At 49.0% G+C, this 19,470-nt stretch overlaps 1 protein-coding gene across 3 annotated transcripts; it reads left to right on the forward strand.

Moving 5' to 3' along the window:
• Window positions 1-18,605, forward strand: LOC143171321 (activin receptor type-1B). Of its 3 annotated transcripts, none has more exons than XM_076360243.1 (9): window positions 1-67; window positions 9,239-9,478; window positions 10,677-10,925; window positions 12,150-12,380; window positions 12,765-12,932; window positions 13,507-13,663; window positions 14,179-14,303; window positions 14,960-15,090; window positions 15,287-18,605. In XM_076360243.1, exons 2-9 carry the CDS (start codon window positions 9,304-9,306, stop codon window positions 15,410-15,412), a joined length of 1,362 nt encoding a protein of 453 aa, XP_076216358.1. In that variant the 5' UTR covers window positions 1-67; window positions 9,239-9,303; the 3' UTR covers window positions 15,413-18,605. The 3 variants fall into 3 exon arrangements, with proteins under 3 accessions (XP_076216358.1, XP_076216357.1, XP_076216360.1); XM_076360242.1 differs by lacking the exon at window positions 1-67 and adding an exon at window positions 8,514-8,589; XM_076360245.1 differs by lacking the exon at window positions 1-67 and adding an exon at window positions 8,610-8,627.
• The last annotated feature ends 865 nt before the right edge of the window (window positions 18,606-19,470 follow it).

The raw sequence follows: 19,470 nt of genomic DNA on the forward strand, positions 1-19,470 counted from the left end.
CCGTTGCCCGCTGCCGCCGCCGTCCTGCTCTCCCTGCTCCTGGCCGGGGCGCTCGGCGGGGCCCGCGGTGAGTGACGGCCCGGCCCGCACTGGGCACAACATGGCGGCGCGCCGCCCCGCCCCCGCCCGGCGCCGTGAGGGGAACCGGGGGGGAGGCGGGGGGCGCTGAGGGGAACCGGGGAGGAATCGTGAGGGGAAGCGGGGATCGATGAGGAGAACCGAGGGGGGAGGCGATGCGGGGGGCTGAGAGGAGCGGGGGAGGGGGGGAGTGTCAGGGGCGAGCCCGGGCCCGGGGGTGAGGTCGGCCCGGGGGGGCTGTGGGGCAGGTGAGGGGGGGGTTGAGGCCCGGGGTGAGATTTTATGGGGTGTCGGGGGGGGGGAAAGGGGGTGCGAGAGGGCTTGGGGGCCTGGATGGAGGTTTCCTCTAGGCTACGGGGAGGGCCCTGAGGGGTTTGGGGTGGGGTGTGGGCAGGCGGCCCTGGGGGGGGGGGCAGAGGCGGGTGTTTCAGGGTGGGGAGAAGGAATGGGGGGGGGGGATCCGTGGGGTGGGGGGGTCCTGGGAGGTGGGGGGGGTTTCTGGAGGCATCAAGGACTTCGTGTAGGGTTGGGTCTCCGGTGTGTTGGGTAGCACCGAGCCCCCGGGGCGGGGGTCGAGCCTGGCCGGGGGGGCTCGCAGGGGGGCATTTGCCGGGGTGTGTGGTGTGAAGGGGACCCTTGAGCTTGTTTGGGGGGGCCATACCCTCCACAGAGGGAACAGTTGTGGGTCTGGAGGGGCAGCAACAATTGGGGGTGGGGGCTGGAGAGCAGGGGAGTCCTGCGGTGCCAGGGGATGCTCCGAGGAGGCACACGCTCGCCTTGGCTTTGGCTGGGAAGAGAACTGGGAGTCTTCCAGCCTGTCTTCTGGAGATAACGAAGGAACCAGAAATTTATGGGCTTTTCTCGGAGTGAGGAAGAACTGGGGGGGTCTGTGTGCGTTGGGGTCCTGGACGCGTGGGTCACCGGCGGTGTTTCGCAGCCCCAGGAGGCAGGGGCTCGGCGTGGGGCAGGCGCTGGGAGGGCAGATCAGCCCCGGCGTGGAAAGTGCCACCATGTTGCTGCTGAGCCTCGATCAGACCTCGGGAGTTTGTGGCCTCTTCCCATCGGCCTATTGACCTGGCCGAGGGGGGGGCTCCGGCAGCCCCCCATGCACCAGAGATTGCAGTGTGTGCTCTTCAAATCTGTGGGTTTGTTGTTTGGTTTTTGTTGTTTTTAAGAAACCTTTCTAAAACCCTGTGCCTCTGGATTGTAACAACTGTAAATATTTGTTTAGAGGGAGATGAGTGAGGGAAAACTCTTTGTTTCGGTTGTTTGTTCTGTGGCGATCCTTTTGCTTTATCTGGGGGGGGGTGCAACTGCTGCCGCTTCTTGGGGGAAGAGCAAGAGGTTATCAGTTCCGTGCTTTTAAAGAGATTAGCCCTTTTCCCCAGAGCTGGATGGGCCCAAAGCATCTCAGAGCACGTCCTGGCAGGGACAGAGGACAGGCTGGTGGCAATGGCCTCTCCAGCGTCCGAGGCTTTGCCACGCAGTCCATCTCTCTGTGGCTATCGGGGGCGATCGCTGCTTGTGTAACGCAGGTACCTGTTCCAACAGGAACCGCACTGAAACATTTTTCTCCTCCCCAATCCTCTCGCCGTTCGTGTTATGTATTACCAACCGACTGTCAGAAGGTAATAACTTTGTGCGTGCAGATCTGGACTTGTTAGCTGCAGAAAATGGCTTTAAACCCCACTAGGGCAGTAGGTTAGGGGTGTATTTGCAAGTCCTGTTGAATCTGGTAACGCAGATGTGCTTTAGGGGAGAGTGTCTGGGCTTTGTTTTAACCTAAAGTAAAATCCAGCCTTAAGAAGGTGTTTCAGCTTTTCTGTGATAAATGGCAAAGCAGGACCAAATGAGACTCAGCGCACGTCTGCTCTCAGGCTTTCACTTCACATTTTGTATACAGCTGGTGTTTATTTAAAAAAAAATAAATAAATAAGCAGGAAAGGGCCAATTGACTGCGTGTATCTCCTGGAAACTCGGATGACTATCAGTGCCTTTGATATTGGGCTCTGTATGGCTGGCTATTGTTTCCGCTCAGTATGCACTGTACGTTTTTGTTCGTGCTGTCCAGTAAAAGGTGTGAGCTCAGCCTGGCTTCAAGGGCGCGAGCGAGCCGTGTTTGCGGAGCTGGGAGCAGGATGGCAGGGAATAGGGACCCTAAACCTGTGAATTGTTTGCTGCTTGAGCAGCCATGATGCACACTCCGTGTGCCTCCTCAGCCAGCAAGGGCTGCCCTTACTATTGTGCTTTATACAAGAGATCTTAACAGCTGCTGGTTTCAGGGTAGGCTGGAAAAACATCCGAATTTCTGCAGTGCTTGGGAGCTGTGAACCTCTGTGTGCATTGGTAAACAGAGTAGAAAACACCCCCCCACACTCCTTCCTTTAAAAAAAGGAAAAGGAAAAAAAAAAAAAGGTGCCTCTGCAGCGATTGTTACAGGGTGGTTGTAGGTAGGCTTTGTTTGCGTGCTTGAAATAAAGCAAAAGAATACTGTGGGGAGCGATCTTGGGCCAGCAGATTTTATTATTAACACCTGCTTAAAATACTTACCCGGTTAAATCAGGCAAACTCCGCGTGGTCCATAAGTTATATCCTACAACTTTCCAAGAAAGACTTCTCTAACTGGAAATTAAAAACAGTGTCCAACAAGCATTCTTGAACTCCTTCAGCTCCTTGGCCAGACAGCTCGGATTTTTTTTTCCCTGGGTACGCCGTCCGCTGCCAGTAGTGGATGCTCCGGAAATCGCTATTGCGAAAGGAGTGAAGTAAAACGTCAATTCTGTTAACAGCAAGCAAAGTTCACTGGGTGTTGACCAGTGGAAATATGTTCTCCACCGCACAGCCAGCACGGTTATCTGAGCAGACCGAGAAGGAATTGCTCGTCTCGAGGGAGAAAGCTGCGATGGTATTACACGGATAAAACGTTCACTGGTGCTGAGCTTGTAGAGTCAGACCCTTGAGTGTGAGCAGTTGTATGGGGTGGGAGACCTCTTTTGTCCTCATTATTTAAGCCACTGGCTTTCCAGCCTCCCTTCTCATTGACTGTGGACCCATGTATTTATTTTTTCATCAGGAAAGCGGACTTCACTGCACGTTAAAGTCCCTCAACAAAGGCTTGGTTTTCTAGCGCTTGCTGCTTTCTGTGGGCTTTTTGGAAGTAACCTGTGGACTGCTGGGTGTCGGAATGTAGACTACACATTAAACAACTTGTTATTTAGACTCTGAAAAAGCATGTGCCAATTGCCTGAGAATACACAGCATCGGTTTTAAGTCTTGAAAGCCATCAATAATGACCTGTGCATCTGCCTTGCCATGCAGCTGGTTTGCAGGACTTTCTTCCACAGTACTGGTATGGTATGGGTGGCTCCTAAACTGGTTTCCTAGCAAGTTAAAACACAAAATAGGTGTCAGACCAGAGCCTGGAGAGGGAGTTTGGAGCCATATGTCTGTTTTCTGAGTTGAAGAGCAACAGCAGCAGCAATGTCAAGGCTTCTTCTAATTAACCTATTAATGATGAGACTCCTGTCAATTCGCTTTTTTAAAATTCATTTAGAAGCTCTCCTTTTGTGTTACTTGAGTGGATGCAGAGAAAGTTCTTCGCTTTAAAAGTGAGAGCACGTTCTTCCTGCCTTTATTTTTTTTCCATTTAGTATATGTTTTCTAGTCAGCCATGATGTGTTCATGTCAGGTTCAACCTGTGCCAGGGGACTGCAGCCAGCTTGAAAAAGTTGGAACTCTTGTTTCCAACTTTAAATATCCTAGTATAATTTTTAGTTTCTGGATGACTTGCGTGAAAGTGTTTTTTTCGTAGTACTTCGCAGCTAATTTTAACTCTGTTTCATTTAGCAGCAGTGGGTCAGTAGATTTCTTAAGCACCAGCAAGGAGCAAAAGAGATGTTGAGATCTTTGAAAGTAGGAGGAGAAGTTGATGGGGCAGTGAGATGTAGGAAGGATATTCAAGGTGGTGGTACTGTATCTACAGAAGAGCAAATCTGTACTCATTTCTTCAGCTCCTTTGTAAGGAAACAGGGGCAGTGTGAGCATCCAGAACTGGCCTTGCACTTGATTTTGGAGACCGTGGGTGTAGGTGAGCTGACTCTGGGGCTTGGAAAAGATACTGGTGTGCTATACAAGGCGGGCATTTTGGACTTGGGGAGTATCCTAGAGAGGGATGTAGGGATCCCAGTTATTGACGCCAGGCAGCAGAAGAATCAAGGTGAATATAATGGATCTTTGTTTTTAAAGTCTTCATCAGATAGCTTTGAGTGTCCTCATCCCTGCCTTTTGAAAATGAAGCCCTGGTTGTTTTCTTGAAGCACTGTTCTTGGGGTGGTATGGTTGAACGAGGAGCACAAAGGGACTCCTGGAACAGACCTCTGCTCCCTTGCCGCAAGGGAATGGATTTTATTCCTAACCTGCTCTTGGGCAAAACACTCTGTGATAAAGGTTATTCTTTATTTATTTCGGCACAGCGTATAGCGAAACACTGAAAGGTATTTCTTTCTTCCAAGCATGTTTACACATGTCCCTCTTCATTATAGCATCTAAAGAAACAGCAGAGGTACAAACCCAATTGTTTTCCATTTCTCTTGCTAACATTATGCTGCTGCAGCATTAAAACATCACTACCAGATTGGGTCTCATTAAGTTAGGTGCTGTACAGAGACATAATAAATTGCAGCTCCTGTTCCAGAGCTTTATAAAGGCTCAGAAGTCAGGGGAATCATCGTTCTTCCAGCCTCGGTTCAAACTGTTGAAAAAGAACAGCAGCTTACAATCTCTGCAAAAATCTGTTTATCTGGTAAATATGTGGGTGATTATTGGCAATTTTACCAGTGATCATCTTCAGGTTAATTATCTTAATACATCTTGATCAGGTAGCGTTTAGCCCTGAGAAAATGCCATCTTGCATAGCACAGCTTCAGGAGATTTTGGAAAATGTATTCCAAAAGGTGGTTAACACCATTACATTAGATTTTGCTGTGAAACTTTCCCCTGTCTAGCTGCAGAGACATCTTGACACATGCAATCCTGTGTGAGAATAAATATGTGTGAAACGAGCTTAGATAGTTGCTGAAAAAAAAAAGCAATGTTCTTTGGCTGTTGGAGCTTAATATTTTAGTCTCCCTGGAGCCTAGAGCTCTAACCCACGGACACCCCCCCGTTTGTTTGGATTGACTTTGCAAATCCACGTCACCTTTAATGGGGGAATTTGGTACAAGAGGGCCTTCTCTTGTTTTCCTCTCTGCTGTAGTTAATGCAAAGGGATACTAATACCTCTGTGACCCCGGTTCCTGCCGGGAACAATCCTGCTGCCGCCTGTAACTCATGACCCTCGCTGGGTACCTTGCGGAGAGCAGAAGCACCTCTTGGGCTGAGGGTGGTCACTTGAAGGAGTACCCGGCCCAGTAGCTGAGCCCTGGTCTGCGTTAGTCGAGGATCAAGGAGAGTTTGGCTTTTGGCAGTGCCGACTGACTGCTCCGGTTTTTAGGAAGAGCGGTGAGGACCGGCACCGGGCTGGCTCGCTCCTGCGATTGATGTCACGACCACCTGCGCTCTGCCTTGGAGTAAATCGCAGTGAGGGTTTGCTTCAGTGTAAATACCAACCTGATCCATCTCTTGAGTGAGAACAAAGCTTTCATTCTGAGGATCTGCAGCTTAATGTTAGGCTTGTTTAAACAGCTTCTTTAAAGGGTTGGGTTTGTCTCTGAGCAGAATGTCAGAAAGAGCGTGCTGAGCAGATAGAGCAGACTCTGCTGCCAACTTCTGTAGCACCTTTCATGCAGACTCATCCCCAGGCGTTCTGCGAGAGGGGAACTCGCCGCTCCGGCTGTGTGAACTGTTCTTTTGTTTTCCTTTGCCCCTTCTATTTTCTTCAGTCCAGTCAGTTTATTAAGTAGATTATATGTTTTGCTCAATAGGAGCTTTTCTTCCCAAATAAAAAGAATGCTGTTGGCATGAAAAATGCTTTTATTCACTCCTGTCTCCATTTGCTTCGCCCCAGGCGTCCCCGGCTGCTCTCAGGAGCACCCGAGAGATGCCTGGCGGGGGGGGCTCTGCATACCTGTCCGTTTTCTGACCCCCACCCAAGGGGAAACAACAGTTGCTTTTTCCTGGCTTCTGGTGTTGCTGATATGAGAAGAATTTTCCCTTCTGGTTAATCAAACTTGAAATGCTGGACCTGCGCGGGTTGCCCTGTAATTCTCCTCTCTGCCGGAAGCTCCCCAGTTCCCGGCGAGCCCCGGTGCAGACAGGCCTTTCCTCCCTGGCACGGCCGGTGCCTGCAGGAGCGGGGCCCTTCTCGCTGCAGCGCTGGCAGCCGGCAGTAGGTGATGCTTAGGGAGGATATGGCTGTGTAGCTTTTTCGTAATAAAAATAAAGACAGAGTCGACTCCTGGCTGCACGAGGGAGGCTGGAGCTGGACTTCAGCTTCTACCCAAGGATCTGACCATCTTCCCTAAAATTTGAGTGCCTACCTGCAGCGCAGAGGTTATGGACTGGAATAGCTAGAAAGCCCTGTCAGGGTCGCTCATGAAAGGTGTAGCAGAAGTACATACGTGTGCTGAAGGCTTAATTTTCTTTGTTCATGCAGCCCTCCTTACCGTAGGGGTTTTGGAGGTGCTAACTGTAAGAATTGCTCTTAAAAAAGAGCAGTTGTCTCAAAGGGGGAACAGCAGCTGACAACACTGCGAGGTGAAATGAGGCCGTGCACTGTGGGGCATACCCCTCCTTAGCAGGAAACAACTGCTTTCTGCACGGAACAGATAAGGATCTTCTTACTCTGTCCCTGTGCACTGGGGCTCTGGTATCGTACCTTGCAGGTAAACTGATTTCTTTTTTTTTTTTAATTCTACAAATGAAACTGAGCGGATACAACCAGCTCCTCTGCTTTCCTTCTCAAAGGGATGCGTAGTTTCAGGCCAGATACTTCAGTAAGAAGTTTACAAAACCAGTTTTATTGGTGCATTTAAGTGTTTTGTTTACTTCTGAGCTTCTGGAAGCGAAACTGCCATAGCCTAAATCTTGGGTTTGAGACCTTTGTTCCTCTTAGACTCATTTCTGAGTTCAGTTTTGCTGTATCTAAATCAAGTTGAAAAGACCATGATGAAACACGTGTTGTTTAAATGTTTTTAATTTGTATCTTGAGTTTTGATAAAGTAATAAAGGAGATGCTTTAAAACACTATTTCCTTTTAAGTATACTTGAAGGTAGGAATGTGCCCTGGCTGCTCTTTCCTTTCTCATGTTTTCATAAAAACTCCATTATAACCAACCTTTGTTCCCCCAAGTGTGCACATTTTTCAGAAGAATTGTCTTTTCTGTGCTCTGATGACCACTGGAAAACGGTGTACTCGGAGCTGTTTGTCAAGCTGAACATTAGTGTTTTTTTTTTTCTTTCATTATAACGTTTCCCCTTAAAAGCTGCATAATCGATGGGTACGGTGCCCTCAACCCTTCTCAATATGGTTCAGTCTCAGGGTCTTCCCTGAGAAATGGTTGTCCATTTTCTATTCTATGTCCCTTTTCCTTGGCCTGTGCTAAGCACATAGTAATAAGCTACATTTGCTCATGATGCTTTTTAAAGATGTCTCACTGAACAGCTCTTCTGCGTTTTACTGGCTTTTTACTGCTTCTGCAGTTTTGAATCTGTTGGTTCAAAACTCACCAGCATCTGCATTTAGCCTGTCTGAAATACTGCAGCCCACCTTTGAGCTGTTAAGCAGCTCACAATAACAGCTAGGAAATGAAGAGCACAGTGTCCAGAGAGAATTAAGTGAATAGTAATGCAATTAGCCTAACCGATTTACCTAGGACACTGGAGATAAGGCATAATGGGTGTCTTCTTCCTAAACGAACCCTGAAGTTGATGAGGACCTGCTTGTTTTTCGTTAAGTTCAAGGTGACGTGCCCCCAGCAGCATAACTCTCCGCTGCGCTTTGGACCGTGTGCTGGCTGGGAGCAAGAGGCTCTTCCAGTGCCATGAATATACTTGAATGCTGATGCTCCTTAAATCTGCTGGTTGCCAGAGATGGTGTGACTGAGGGCTCGGCATTTCCCTTGCCCCACGGGAAGGTGGCTGACACACACGAGTGTTGACAGTGACTTTCGTTTGTGTCTTTAGACCGAGAGGGTACAAGCGGACGTAGAGGATTTAGCTATTGGACTGGGGAGAGTTAACTGTGGCACTTGTATCTTTTTAAAACACTTCTTCAAACTTTCTCTACCTGAAAGACCATTTCTACAGCGGGTAAGTACATGTTTCTGAATCCCTCCGGGGAGGCTGAAAGATCTGATGAAAGCTGAAGAAAATACTGCGTGCTGCTAAACAAGCCCCACCCTTCTTCTTGACATTGTTGTATTCGCTCTTTGTTCCCAAGGATGGCGATGCCTGGGGATTTGCTTACAGTTCTTCAGGCAGCTTGAGAAAAGCACAATGACAGCTGGGAGGCGGAAAAATGTGGGAATCTGCCTTGGAGTTTCTCCTTTGCTCTTTACCCAAATAATCTTCACGGTGAGCAGGCAAAAAGCCAGGAGAGTATTTGACCCAAGGTAGTGTCTCAGATCAGGAAAGCAGTTACTAAATAAGTGACTGATCTAGTTGGGTGTAGCACACTTGGCTTGTGTAGTCGGTTTGAATTGGTTTTGTTTTGGCATCTGCCAACTGCTTGTTGTCTCCCACGAGCTGGGGCGGTCGTCCCTCACTAACCCGTAACGGGCAGCTCGTCTTTGGCGTAGCTGAGGAAGCCTGGACAGGCAGTTCAGGTGAAATTGAGTCTGTCAGTATGAGTAATTGTTGTTTTCAATTTGAATTCTGACCCTAGGTTGGGTTGGGAGTGGATTTTGGTAAAATCTAGTCTAGTTTGCAGGGATGACTTGGGTCATCTCTGTTAGTGGTTGCAACAGGGGCAGGAAAAGGGCTGCCTGGGCAGTCATCTTCTGGAAAGGCTCCTCTGCTTCCACGTTGTATTTTGTGCTTCAGTTGGGTTTTTGCAGGTCTGAAATACTGAGTGTGACTTGTTCTGTTCCTAAAGTCTAATTCCTGAGCCTAAGAATGGCCCGTTCCCTCTGAAATAGGAAATTTAAAGAAGAAAGTTTTCTCTTGTCTGAGCATTTGGTCTCTGGTGGGTTTTAAGGAGGTGGTCTTGTTTTGATTTCTGCAGCTTTGACATGTTTGTGCTCCGACTGCAAACAAGCAAACTCCACGTGTGAAACGGACGGCGCGTGCATGGTCTCGGTCTTCAACCTGGATGGTGTTAAACATCACGTTCGGACCTGCATTCCTGAAGCAAAATTGATTCCTGCTGGGAAACCCTTCTATTGTCTGAGTTCAGAAGATCTGCGTAATACTCACTGCTGCTACTCTGATTTTTGCAACAAAATTGACTTAATGGTTCCCAGTGGTGAGTAGAGAGCTAAATAAATTGTCTGTTTGAAGTGGGGAGGAGAGAAGCTGTCTGTTTGGGATAGGGAATAAGGAGTTCTCGACCCTGTTTTCACTTCTTCCCTTAGGTTGCTGTGTGTTTATTTCCTTGATCTGTAAAGTGGAAATAATAACAAACTACTTCAAATTAAAATGTGAAGTTGCTTGAACTCTCCTGTGGCCAACAAAATGTCACCAGATGATGAGGTTGTACTTTAGGGTAGGAGAAGCTTCCAGAGTTGGGAGTTTTTTGCAGTTTTACTGCGCTCAGTAGCTCCATATTATGAGGCTCCTCTCACCTTATCAGCCCTGCTGCTGGTTTTCTCACAGGCTCCTGAAAGCAGCAGCAGCAATGTTCACCTGCAGTTAAATATAAGCTTCTGCTGCATGATGCTCTGTGCCTGCAGTGGCCTGAGGGCACGGCTCGGATCCCTTTTCTGGCATTTTTATCAGATAGAGTGGCTTTCCTTCTTCTAGGACTGGAGATCCTTTCAGTGATGAGCCATGAGTATGGAAACCCGGCAGCAGCTTCAGAGTAAAGTGTGTGGGGTGGAGGGATCCTGAATAGGCGAAGAGGAAGCAGCCCTGCCTTTGAGGGTGTGGGAAATGTCTGCTTCTTTCTAATTCCTGGGACAGAGAGGGCATGCAGTACTTCCTCATACCTCGTTACTCTCCGTTTTGAGCTAAAGTGGGTCGTATGAAGACTGCAGTATCCATTTTCCTTGGGTGCAGTGGGGAAGTCTTATTTGTTCTGAAAAAGACAAATAATTGTTGACTTCAGGTACCAGTCTTCACTGGTTGTTATAGGGAGAAGGGGAAAGAGGGAGAAACTGGATGGTTTTTCTCTGGAAGGTAAAATGCAGGCTGTTCTAGCAAATTCAGACCAGAACAGGCTCCCGTCCTCTTTTAAATAGCAAGTGCCAATAATCCCTGATCCCATGATTGAAGCACCATCTTCTTTTGGGGGTTTTAGCTGTGGTTTGCCTGCCTGATGACTTGATCAGTCCCATGTTAACGCTGTTATTTGATGTGTCCTCTACCATCCTGGAACAGCAAGCTAAAATTGTCCAGGCTCTGAGAGGATAATTAAAACACAAGAAGAAAGTCCTTAAAGAACACTTATGAAGGAGTGATAATTTTCTAAAAGTGTCTGGTTTTCTCCTCCCTTTCCTCTCAAGGACACCTGAAAGATAACGAACCCCCGTCGAGCTGGGGTCCTGTGGAGCTAGTGGCAGTGATTGCCGGACCTGTCTTCCTTGTGTTTGTTGTCATGATCATAGTCGTCTTTGTTTTTCATCACCACCAACGAGTCTATCACAATCGTCAGCGGCTGGACGTGGAAGACCCCTCTTGTGAAATGTGCCTGTCAAAGGATAAGACCTTGCAAGATCTAGTCTACGATCTCTCCACCTCTGGCTCTGGCTCAGGTATTAAGATATGACTGGAAATGACGAATGAGAACTTGTAATTTTAATGGAGTAGTCTGTTCTGGGCTCCTGGTTGCCACAGCTTTGCACGGCTGGGAGGCTGTTGCCTCGTCAGCCTGTTCATGTTGCCCCATCATGAGTCACGTGGAGGGCGTGTTTTAAATTCTGTCATGCAGTAGGCGCTGTAACCTCGGCCCCGTGTCAGTGTTCAGTGCTTAGGTTAGGTAAGAGCAATAGTTCAACTCCTCCGTAACTGCTGATGTGTAAAAATAGATTTGCGTAGCTTTCCTCCTTTTCTGCAAGAGGATAACTCAAACGGCTACGTCTATTTCAAATTTAGCTCTGGAACTGGATTTGGGTTGGAAACGGACATTGGCTGCTAACCTGTGGGTTGTTGGCTTTCAAAGGAGGATGCAGGATGTCACCTGCATCAAAGCTGGCAGGAAAATGGGAAAGATCCCAGCAGCTGAAAATTCTGCAGTGTGCAAATACTGCATTTGCGCAGCCCATTTCATCCCAAAGAATCCTTGGGTCTTCTGAAGTGGACGATGTACAGCATTCACTTCTGTAGCACTTAAAAGAAATCATCCCCAGAATAGATAGGGAAGTCATTGTTTTATTCATGACTTTGAACTATGAAAGCAGTTAGGTTAAAAAAAGAGAATTTTGCAGCAGATGGAAACCATAGGATAATCCACAGAGGCAGAGAATATAGCAACCTGGTATTTGACCAGGGAATAAACCTTTAGCACCACATCTGCTATATATAAAATGTTTTGGGATCTCTTCTGTACGCACTCTCAGCAGGTGAGCTCTGTAGCTTACGTAAGAGGTGGCAGCTACATTAGGACTCCTTTCTTAAGAGAAGTTCTGGTGGTTTACTGCTTTTTAGCAGAGTCCGTCTTCAACGAGTTCCACTCTTTGCATATTCAGGCTGAAGTTGCTTTGATCTGCCATAGAGCAGAAGTTCCCCAGCTGCTCTGTGCCTAATCACTGGCGGTTTGCAAGCTACTTCAAAGTGATATGCAGATGCTGCCCAAGCAGCCAAATGGCACGTCCTACGCAGGAGCTACCACCATTTGCTGGTTTGGGTCTTGCTTAGGCTGCTGGTTGTTATCAAATGTAGAGCCTTCTAGGTTTGGTGATGCTCTACTTCACACTCTGAGGTTTCAGGAGTTTCTTTTGCTGCAACAGGCATTCGTTCCTTCAATTTCTTGTCCGTAGGTTTGCCGCTTTTTGTCCAACGGACTGTGGCTCGGACAATTGTCCTTCAGGAGATCATTGGTAAAGGCCGCTTCGGGGAAGTGTGGCGTGGCAGGTGGCGTGGAGGTGACGTAGCTGTAAAAATCTTCTCTTCACGTGAGGAGCGTTCCTGGTTTAGGGAAGCGGAAATATATCAAACCGTTATGTTGCGACATGAGAACATCCTGGGATTTATTGCTGCAGATAACAAAGGTAAAAAGTGCCTCAGTCCTGAGAGCGGAGACTTCACCAGTGTGCTGCTCTTGGGAGTTGCATTTCTTCGCTAGGATTTACAATTAAATGGTTAGAGAAAACTGTCAGCATGCTTTTCAAATAGCTACGTATTTGAATGTTTCTCGCCAAAAGATGGTAAAATTACTGCTGTTGCTGAGAGGCGCGGTGGTGCATCAGCTGTAGCTTACAAAGTCGTGTTTTGCCTTAAAGTTCTTCACCTTATTTGCCCCCAGGTTGGCTGTTGAGCTGCAGCCTTACCCAGCAGCTCTCCTCTGTACCAAAAAGACAGGGTGCGACATGCTCGATGGTCGTGTGCTGTCCCTGCGTTGTATCTGTCTGAGCACGGTCTCTTTCCTGCTGCAGATAATGGAACATGGACTCAGCTGTGGCTTGTCTCTGATTACCATGAGCACGGATCTCTCTTTGACTACCTTAATCGATACACAGTGACTATCGAGGGGATGATCAAGCTCGCCCTGTCTGCTGCTAGCGGGCTGGCCCATCTGCACATGGAGATTGTGGGTACTCAGGGTAAGAGCAAGTGTGAAAAGGTGCTGGGAATTCTTGAGGGGAGAATAAAGCAGAATTGACAAGGGGGACTGATGTGATGCACAGAAAACACTGGCTGAGTCGGCCCCGATTCATCTGGTCAGTATTCACCAGAAATAGACTGATTGCTTTGGCTGGCTGCAAAGTGGGTTAGCTTTGCGCTAGCTCCTGGTAGTTATATCAGCATTTCACACCCCCATCCTAAAATTGGTGCTAGTTGGGTGGGATGTTAGCGCAGGCAGCAGCAGAATTATAAACTCCTTACGTCTGCATCAACGTGTCTGATGACTGGGACGATGGAGTTTATGTCCCTCTTGAGGCCTCTGGATGCTACTGCATCAGCAGTGCCTTGGGAAGCGTAAGTGGAGCCTTTGCATACCATGGGCTGTCAGCACTGCTCTGTTCTCCAGAGCTGAAGTGTATCCAAACAGGAAAATGTGTTGCAACACTGAGAGTTTTAACTAACGCCCTGAAATCCGGTACTGCCTCTGCACCAGTTTGACTAACAGATTTCACCAGACCTTGACCCCTGCTTCTTTTTATTTTGCTCTGTTAGGAAAGCCTGGGATTGCTCACAGAGACTTGAAATCCAAGAACATCTTGGTGAAGAAGAATGGCACGTGTGCCATCGCTGACCTTGGTCTGGCTGTCCGGCATGATTCGGTTACGGATACAATTGATATTGCGCCGAATCAAAGGGTCGGAACCAAACGGTAGGAGAACGGTGTTCTCGGCCAGTGGTTGAAGGCATCGGAGTGTGACTAGCAAATGCCTGAGCTGCTGGTTGAGCGCTGGTGAAATTCTCTGTCTTAAGCATTTCCAAGTGTCTCGCAGAGTGTCAGCATTGTGCCCGGATTGCTGTTGAAGGGACATCAGTACCTTCGTCTCCAGGTGCTGTCAAGCTGAGAGGTGTAGGCCAGCTATGTAAACTCAGCACCAGGGAGCTCGTATAATACTTGACAACAAGCTTGGCGTTCTCCAATGCCTTTTGGGGCCTGCTGTCCGGAGCCTGATGTGCTTTTGAACGTTTTTATCCCTTTCCCAACTTGCTATTTTTGAGTTCTTTTGTTCACTCTGTTAGACCATGGGGCCCAGTTCTGTTCTGATTAAGGCTGTGCAGAGCACAGTTTTGTCTGCTGGGAAACGCTGCGTGGGAAAACTTGCCATTTACTATCTTCTGGAGAATCCTCTCTCAAAATTAACATGCCGTTCCTTTTCTGTTCTGCAGATACATGGCCCCTGAAGTCTTGGATGAAACCATTAACATGAAGCATTTTGATTCATTTAAATGTGCCGATATCTATGCCTTGGGCTTGGTCTACTGGGAGATTGCTCGAAGGTGCAACGCAGGAGGTAATACCCTTCATGTGCTCGTGCCATTGGCTTGGCTTGCTCCTGGGTTTCCCAGCCTCGGTGTTTCTGTTGATCAGGTGTTCGCGAGGTTTGAGGGGAGCCTGGAGAACAGGGCTGTGGGAGGATATGTCCGTGTGTGTTGCTACCGAGGGAGTTAACAGAAGCGACCCGCGACTGCTGTTAAGACTGGCCCGTGTGGGGAAGTGGGGGTTAATGCTCTGATGGCTGATGTTCCTTTGGGTGGATTTTAAGGAAGTGGTGGTGCCGATTTGGTGGGTGACTTTCTTCCCCCGAATCAGTATAAATGAGTGTCTTGGCACACCCAGCTGCAGGCAGGAGTGCAGCACCGTGGTGCGTGTGACAGTCCTTCTGCCCTCGGCTCAGTCGAGATTCGATGACCCTGCCTCTGTGCTGGGAGGTGTTGATCGCAGCACGCTGACTCTCTTCCAGTTTGGGCAGCTGCGTTTTATTTCCCTGAATTTTTTTTTGTAAACTCAAATCCCAGATTCTTCATTTCTGTTCTAAATAACTGCAAAGTGTTGACGCATCTCAGCAATGAGTCATGTAGTATAAACCAGTATCAGTCTGCCTTCAGTGAGCACCGTGGTGATGATCCGTTCTCCCAGGAACTGCATTTCCCCTTCTCTGCCTTTCAGGTATCCACGAAGAGTATCAGCTTCCATACTATGACCTTGTACCCTCTGACCCTTCTATTGAAGAGATGCGGAAGGTCGTATGTGATCAGAAATTACGGCCTAATATCCCGAACTGGTGGCAAAGCTACGAGGTAAGGTCTACTTTCATCTTCACATCCCCTTCCTCCTCGGTAAGGTGAGTAAAGAGTAAGTACCGTAAGACGAGCTCCAGTTTTAGGAGGAGTGGAGGCTGTATCAGCGGCCAACCAGGCGGCGGCAGCCTGGCAGAGACCGACTTGGGGTCAGGGAAGAGGAGAGCACTGACATCTGCCGTTGTTTCTTGCCTAGGCACTACGGGTGATGGGTAAGATGATGCGAGAGTGCTGGTACGCCAACGGAGCGGCTCGACTCACCGCCCTCCGCATTAAGAAAACCCTCTCACAGCTCAGTGTCCAGGAAGATGTGAAAATCTAGGCTCTGAGCCCCAGCAGGAGGAAACTGCACAAAAGCTGCCATGCTAGAGTAGACGTGTGATGGAGGCCTACCTCGTGTTTCTGCCCAATCTACTGCTACCAACCAGGCAGCGTGACCTACAGGCTGCTAGGTGGGGTGACGGAGCCTATTGAATTGCTCTCTTCCCTGCTTGGGTATGAAACAATCAGAAACCTTTTATGATCACCTCCTGACAGCGTGAAGACTCGAGAGGGACTTAACCTGAGGGATCTCAGCCATGATCGTAACTCTTGTTTCTTTAATGGAAATCCCTGTAAAGTTCAGTGCGCGCAGTGCACCCGTTGGCAGTGTTTGAGGCCGGGGTGCTAGGTGCTGGGAGTGGGAAGGGAAAGGGAAGGTTTTCTTGCCGTGCTCTGAGGATTTTTCCAGGGACTGGCACGTTAATGCAGAAAAAGCATTTGCAAAACAAATGGTGCTCCCTTCTGAGAGGCTGAGCCTGAACAGTTTATCAGCTTCATGAAACCATTTCCCTCCTTTTTCTTAAGCTTGAAAAATTCTAAGTCGAAAACAGAACTCTGACTGGCTGTCAGTGTGCGCAATGGTGTATGCATGCGCGAGGTGCGCGTGTCCCCTGTGCCTGTTCATCTCCTTCCGTAGACGTGCAGTGTCTGCCCGTAGGGTGGCTCATCTCTGTTCGTGCTTTCTGTGCATGTGCAAATCTAGAGTGTCCTTTTTTTGAGCTGTGCGCGCTGGTGCTCTCCTTGTTGAGTAGTGAGCATTGTCTAGCTTGGACAGGCTGCTTAAAACCAGATCCTTAGCTCTCCGATGGGTGCTGTGGCCTTGCTGTCCGTACGCCGGCTGCAGGAACTTCCCATCAGGTTGCCTCACTGCCACCCCCTCCCTTTTTTAAGACAAAACAAATGAGGAACTGACTTCAGTCCTGGAATCCAGGCTTTTTGTCTTGAGCCCCTCGGGTTTGTAATTCTTGGTAGGGTGGAAAGAGAGACCTGGGGCGGGAGGAGATGCCACGGAGCTGAGATGCATGTCAGAGAGAGAGCAGGCACTGCGCCTGGCTGGAAGGAGACCAGGCCACGGGGAAATGCAGGAGACCGTTCTCGTAGGAACGCGATTCCCGAGCCCACCATCCAGGCACCCTCGCAGGCGTGCTCGGCAGCGTGGGGCAGACTTCTCAGGGCCTGAGCCGTGGGGGGCCGGGTGCCTGGCTGTGCTCTGCACCTCCCGAGAGGCACTCGGCAGGATCTGACAGCGGGGTGTGGGTTTGGAAACCAACGTCCATCTTTTTTAATATACATATATAAATATCTCATAATCTGGAAGTGGCTGTGTATAACTTGTGGGGTGGGGGGAACTGCATGAATTTTCTTTTGATTAAATGCCAAATCAGGGTGAAGTAGAGTTGGTTTGACTGTTGTCTGCAGCTGGGCCTAGCAAAAATGGAAGTAGCTGAGGACTGAGTCTGTTGTGCTGACTGCAGCGTTAAGGACAGTCTGGGAAGTGCCGGTTGTTTGGTGGTTAGGTCAGTATCTACGGTGTATAACTCTGAAGCCATAACTTTTAACTGGAGTGGTTTTGATTATTTTTTTTTATTATTATTTTATGGGAGGGTCTGGATTTTAACTTTTTTTAATATTGTTAATTCTTTATAAGAGAAGAAAAACAATCTATAATTATTACCTCTTGACCTGTTTGTTTGTAAAGAAATCACTGCAAAAAAAAAAGAAAAAAAAACCAAATGCACACAGCTCGATTTACACTGGAACTGTTTCTACTCAAACCTTGCGCCTGCTCTGTAAGGTGAGGTTTCATCTCTGCTCCGGCCACCGGGGTTAACTTTTTTTTTTTTAAACGCTCTGTTCTTGCTGTCTGTGTATCTGTCCGTGTGTCCGTCTTCCCCCAGACTCCCTATCTTGTCTGTGACTTTGTGTAAAGTGAGGAGTGTGGTTTTTTTGCATCGTGTTTGGAGCCATTTTGCATCCTCCCGTGGAGTTTAGCGGTCGGGCGGTGCAGAGCTGTCGTGGGAGGGCTGGCAGACTTCGGGCTGGTTCATGGAGCGGTATGGAGTGTACGCTTTGTGAATGTACAGCTTCCCTTCCCTTTCCGATTTGTTCTGACTCGCATCTCAGCCAGAGGTTACCGTGTGTCTCCAGTACCGTACGTCCCTTAACCAAACCCTTCTGCATTTAGAAACCGAGGTGGTGGGCTCTTCACAGATACCCTAAAGACTCTTCAGCTGCTGTAACAGGACCCTGGCGATGGCCCGTCCCGGCGGGTTGGGGAGGAGGTCTTAGCGACTGTGAAATAAACTGCCGTAGGAAAGCCCATCACGCCGGTAGGTATGTCTGCCGCGCGCTCCTCCATGAGCACTGCCGGCTCTCGTTTCTGAGTACGCGTCTCCCATCCCTGTTAACTGTGCAGGCTGCTTCTCGAGGACACTAAATCAGCTACGTAACTTGCACTGACTCACTCACCCACCCCTCCAACTGTAGCCACACATGCATCTGCCTCAGCGCTAAACCAAACAGCAGACAGCGGAGCGGTTTCAGACCGGATAAGGTTAGAAGGGGTGAGGGCAGGACAGGGTATCCCCTATAAGCAGGATTGCAGAAGAGAGCTTGTTTGTAGAGAGGTGCCATCGCGAGATGGTCAAAACGGAGGAGGATCCGAGATGGGAACGCTGACTATGTAGCATTTATACAGCACTTTTCATGCAAACATGTGCCAGGGAGGTGCAGTGCTTACTTAGCTGACTGGTAGCAAACATAGGAATCGCTCTCAAACGTGCCCGGCTCAGAGGTGGCTGCAGCAGCTGTGGAAAAAAAAAATGCAACGCTACAGGCAGTTCAGGACAAGAGGCCGACGCCGCAGCAGCTCAAAACGAGGAGGGGAGACGTCAGATACTCGAGGGCAAATCGTGTTGGGGAGAGGCAGAGGTACGGAGCTTGTGCTTCTCGTCTGTGGCGCAGGGTTAATCGGTGGTACGCTGGCTTCAGAACAGATCTCTTGGTACTTATCTGCCCCTTTTATTTGTTTGGTTTTGTATATTTTATTAGAAATGGACTGTAAAATAGCCACTTAGACACTTTACCTCTTCAGTATGCAAATGTAAATACAATGTAATATAGGAAATCTTTTGTTTAATATAAAACAAGGCTGTCGATTTCTGCTGTACATTATTAAAAGTTTGTTTTATTCACGTGAGGTGTTGGAGTCTCTCGCGGTTTGCTGCGAAGGGTTAGCTGCGGCGTAGAGGGGTAGGAACTGAGCGGCGAAGACTGGCAGAGCCTGTAGTCCCCCAGCCCCCAGAGACGTGCCTGGGGGGGGGGGGGCTTGTTCACCCACAGCTAAAATTATCTCCCTGGGAATCCTGCTCAGCAAATCTTCATGTTGAATATTCCCCTTATTAGTGGAGATGCAGCTTCCATCATCCGCTGCGTGCTCAGGAGATGCCTCGATCGTAGCAGAGGTGAGATGAGGATGTGGCAGATGGGGATTTCCAACCCACACGGGGTTGAGCAGCTGAAATTGGGTCTCCCTCTCTGGGGGACGGTAACTGGAAGCAGGAGGGGGTACGGCAGGCGGCTCCCCAGAGCATCCCCCTGCGTCTCCGCACACACGGACCCGCAGCTTCAAGGAAGGATAAATTTTAGTCCAAGCTGCCCAGCATCCCTATGAAATCCTGTTTGCTGGGAGGGCAACCGGTGCTGGGCAAACGGCCCCCGCTAATTCTCCCTAATTAGAGCCTCCCATAAATGAGCAGGTTGTGAGCGGATCAAGGGGAAAATCCGCCGGGGCCTGGGGTCCCCCGTGGGCTCAGACTGATGGCGTTGGTGGGGAGGGGGAGCCGCCATCTGGGCTCGCCCCTCCTCCCTTTCCAGCTTTGTCTGCAGCCGCTGCCGCGGCCCCTGAGGAACTCTAACCCCGTCCTGGAAATGGAGGCAGCGGGTGACTTGGGAGTACGCCTTTTTTTAAAGCAAAAATTGCCTTTACTCCTCTTTCAGGAAATGTGCTGGGAAAACAGGTCTGGGATGGCTTCGGCCACGGGGCCAAGTCATTACCTG

The sequence above is a fragment of the Aptenodytes patagonicus genome, chromosome 27, assembly GCF_965638725.1.
Source record: "Aptenodytes patagonicus chromosome 27, bAptPat1.pri.cur, whole genome shotgun sequence".
NCBI classification, from domain to species: domain Eukaryota; kingdom Metazoa; phylum Chordata; class Aves; order Sphenisciformes; family Spheniscidae; genus Aptenodytes; species Aptenodytes patagonicus.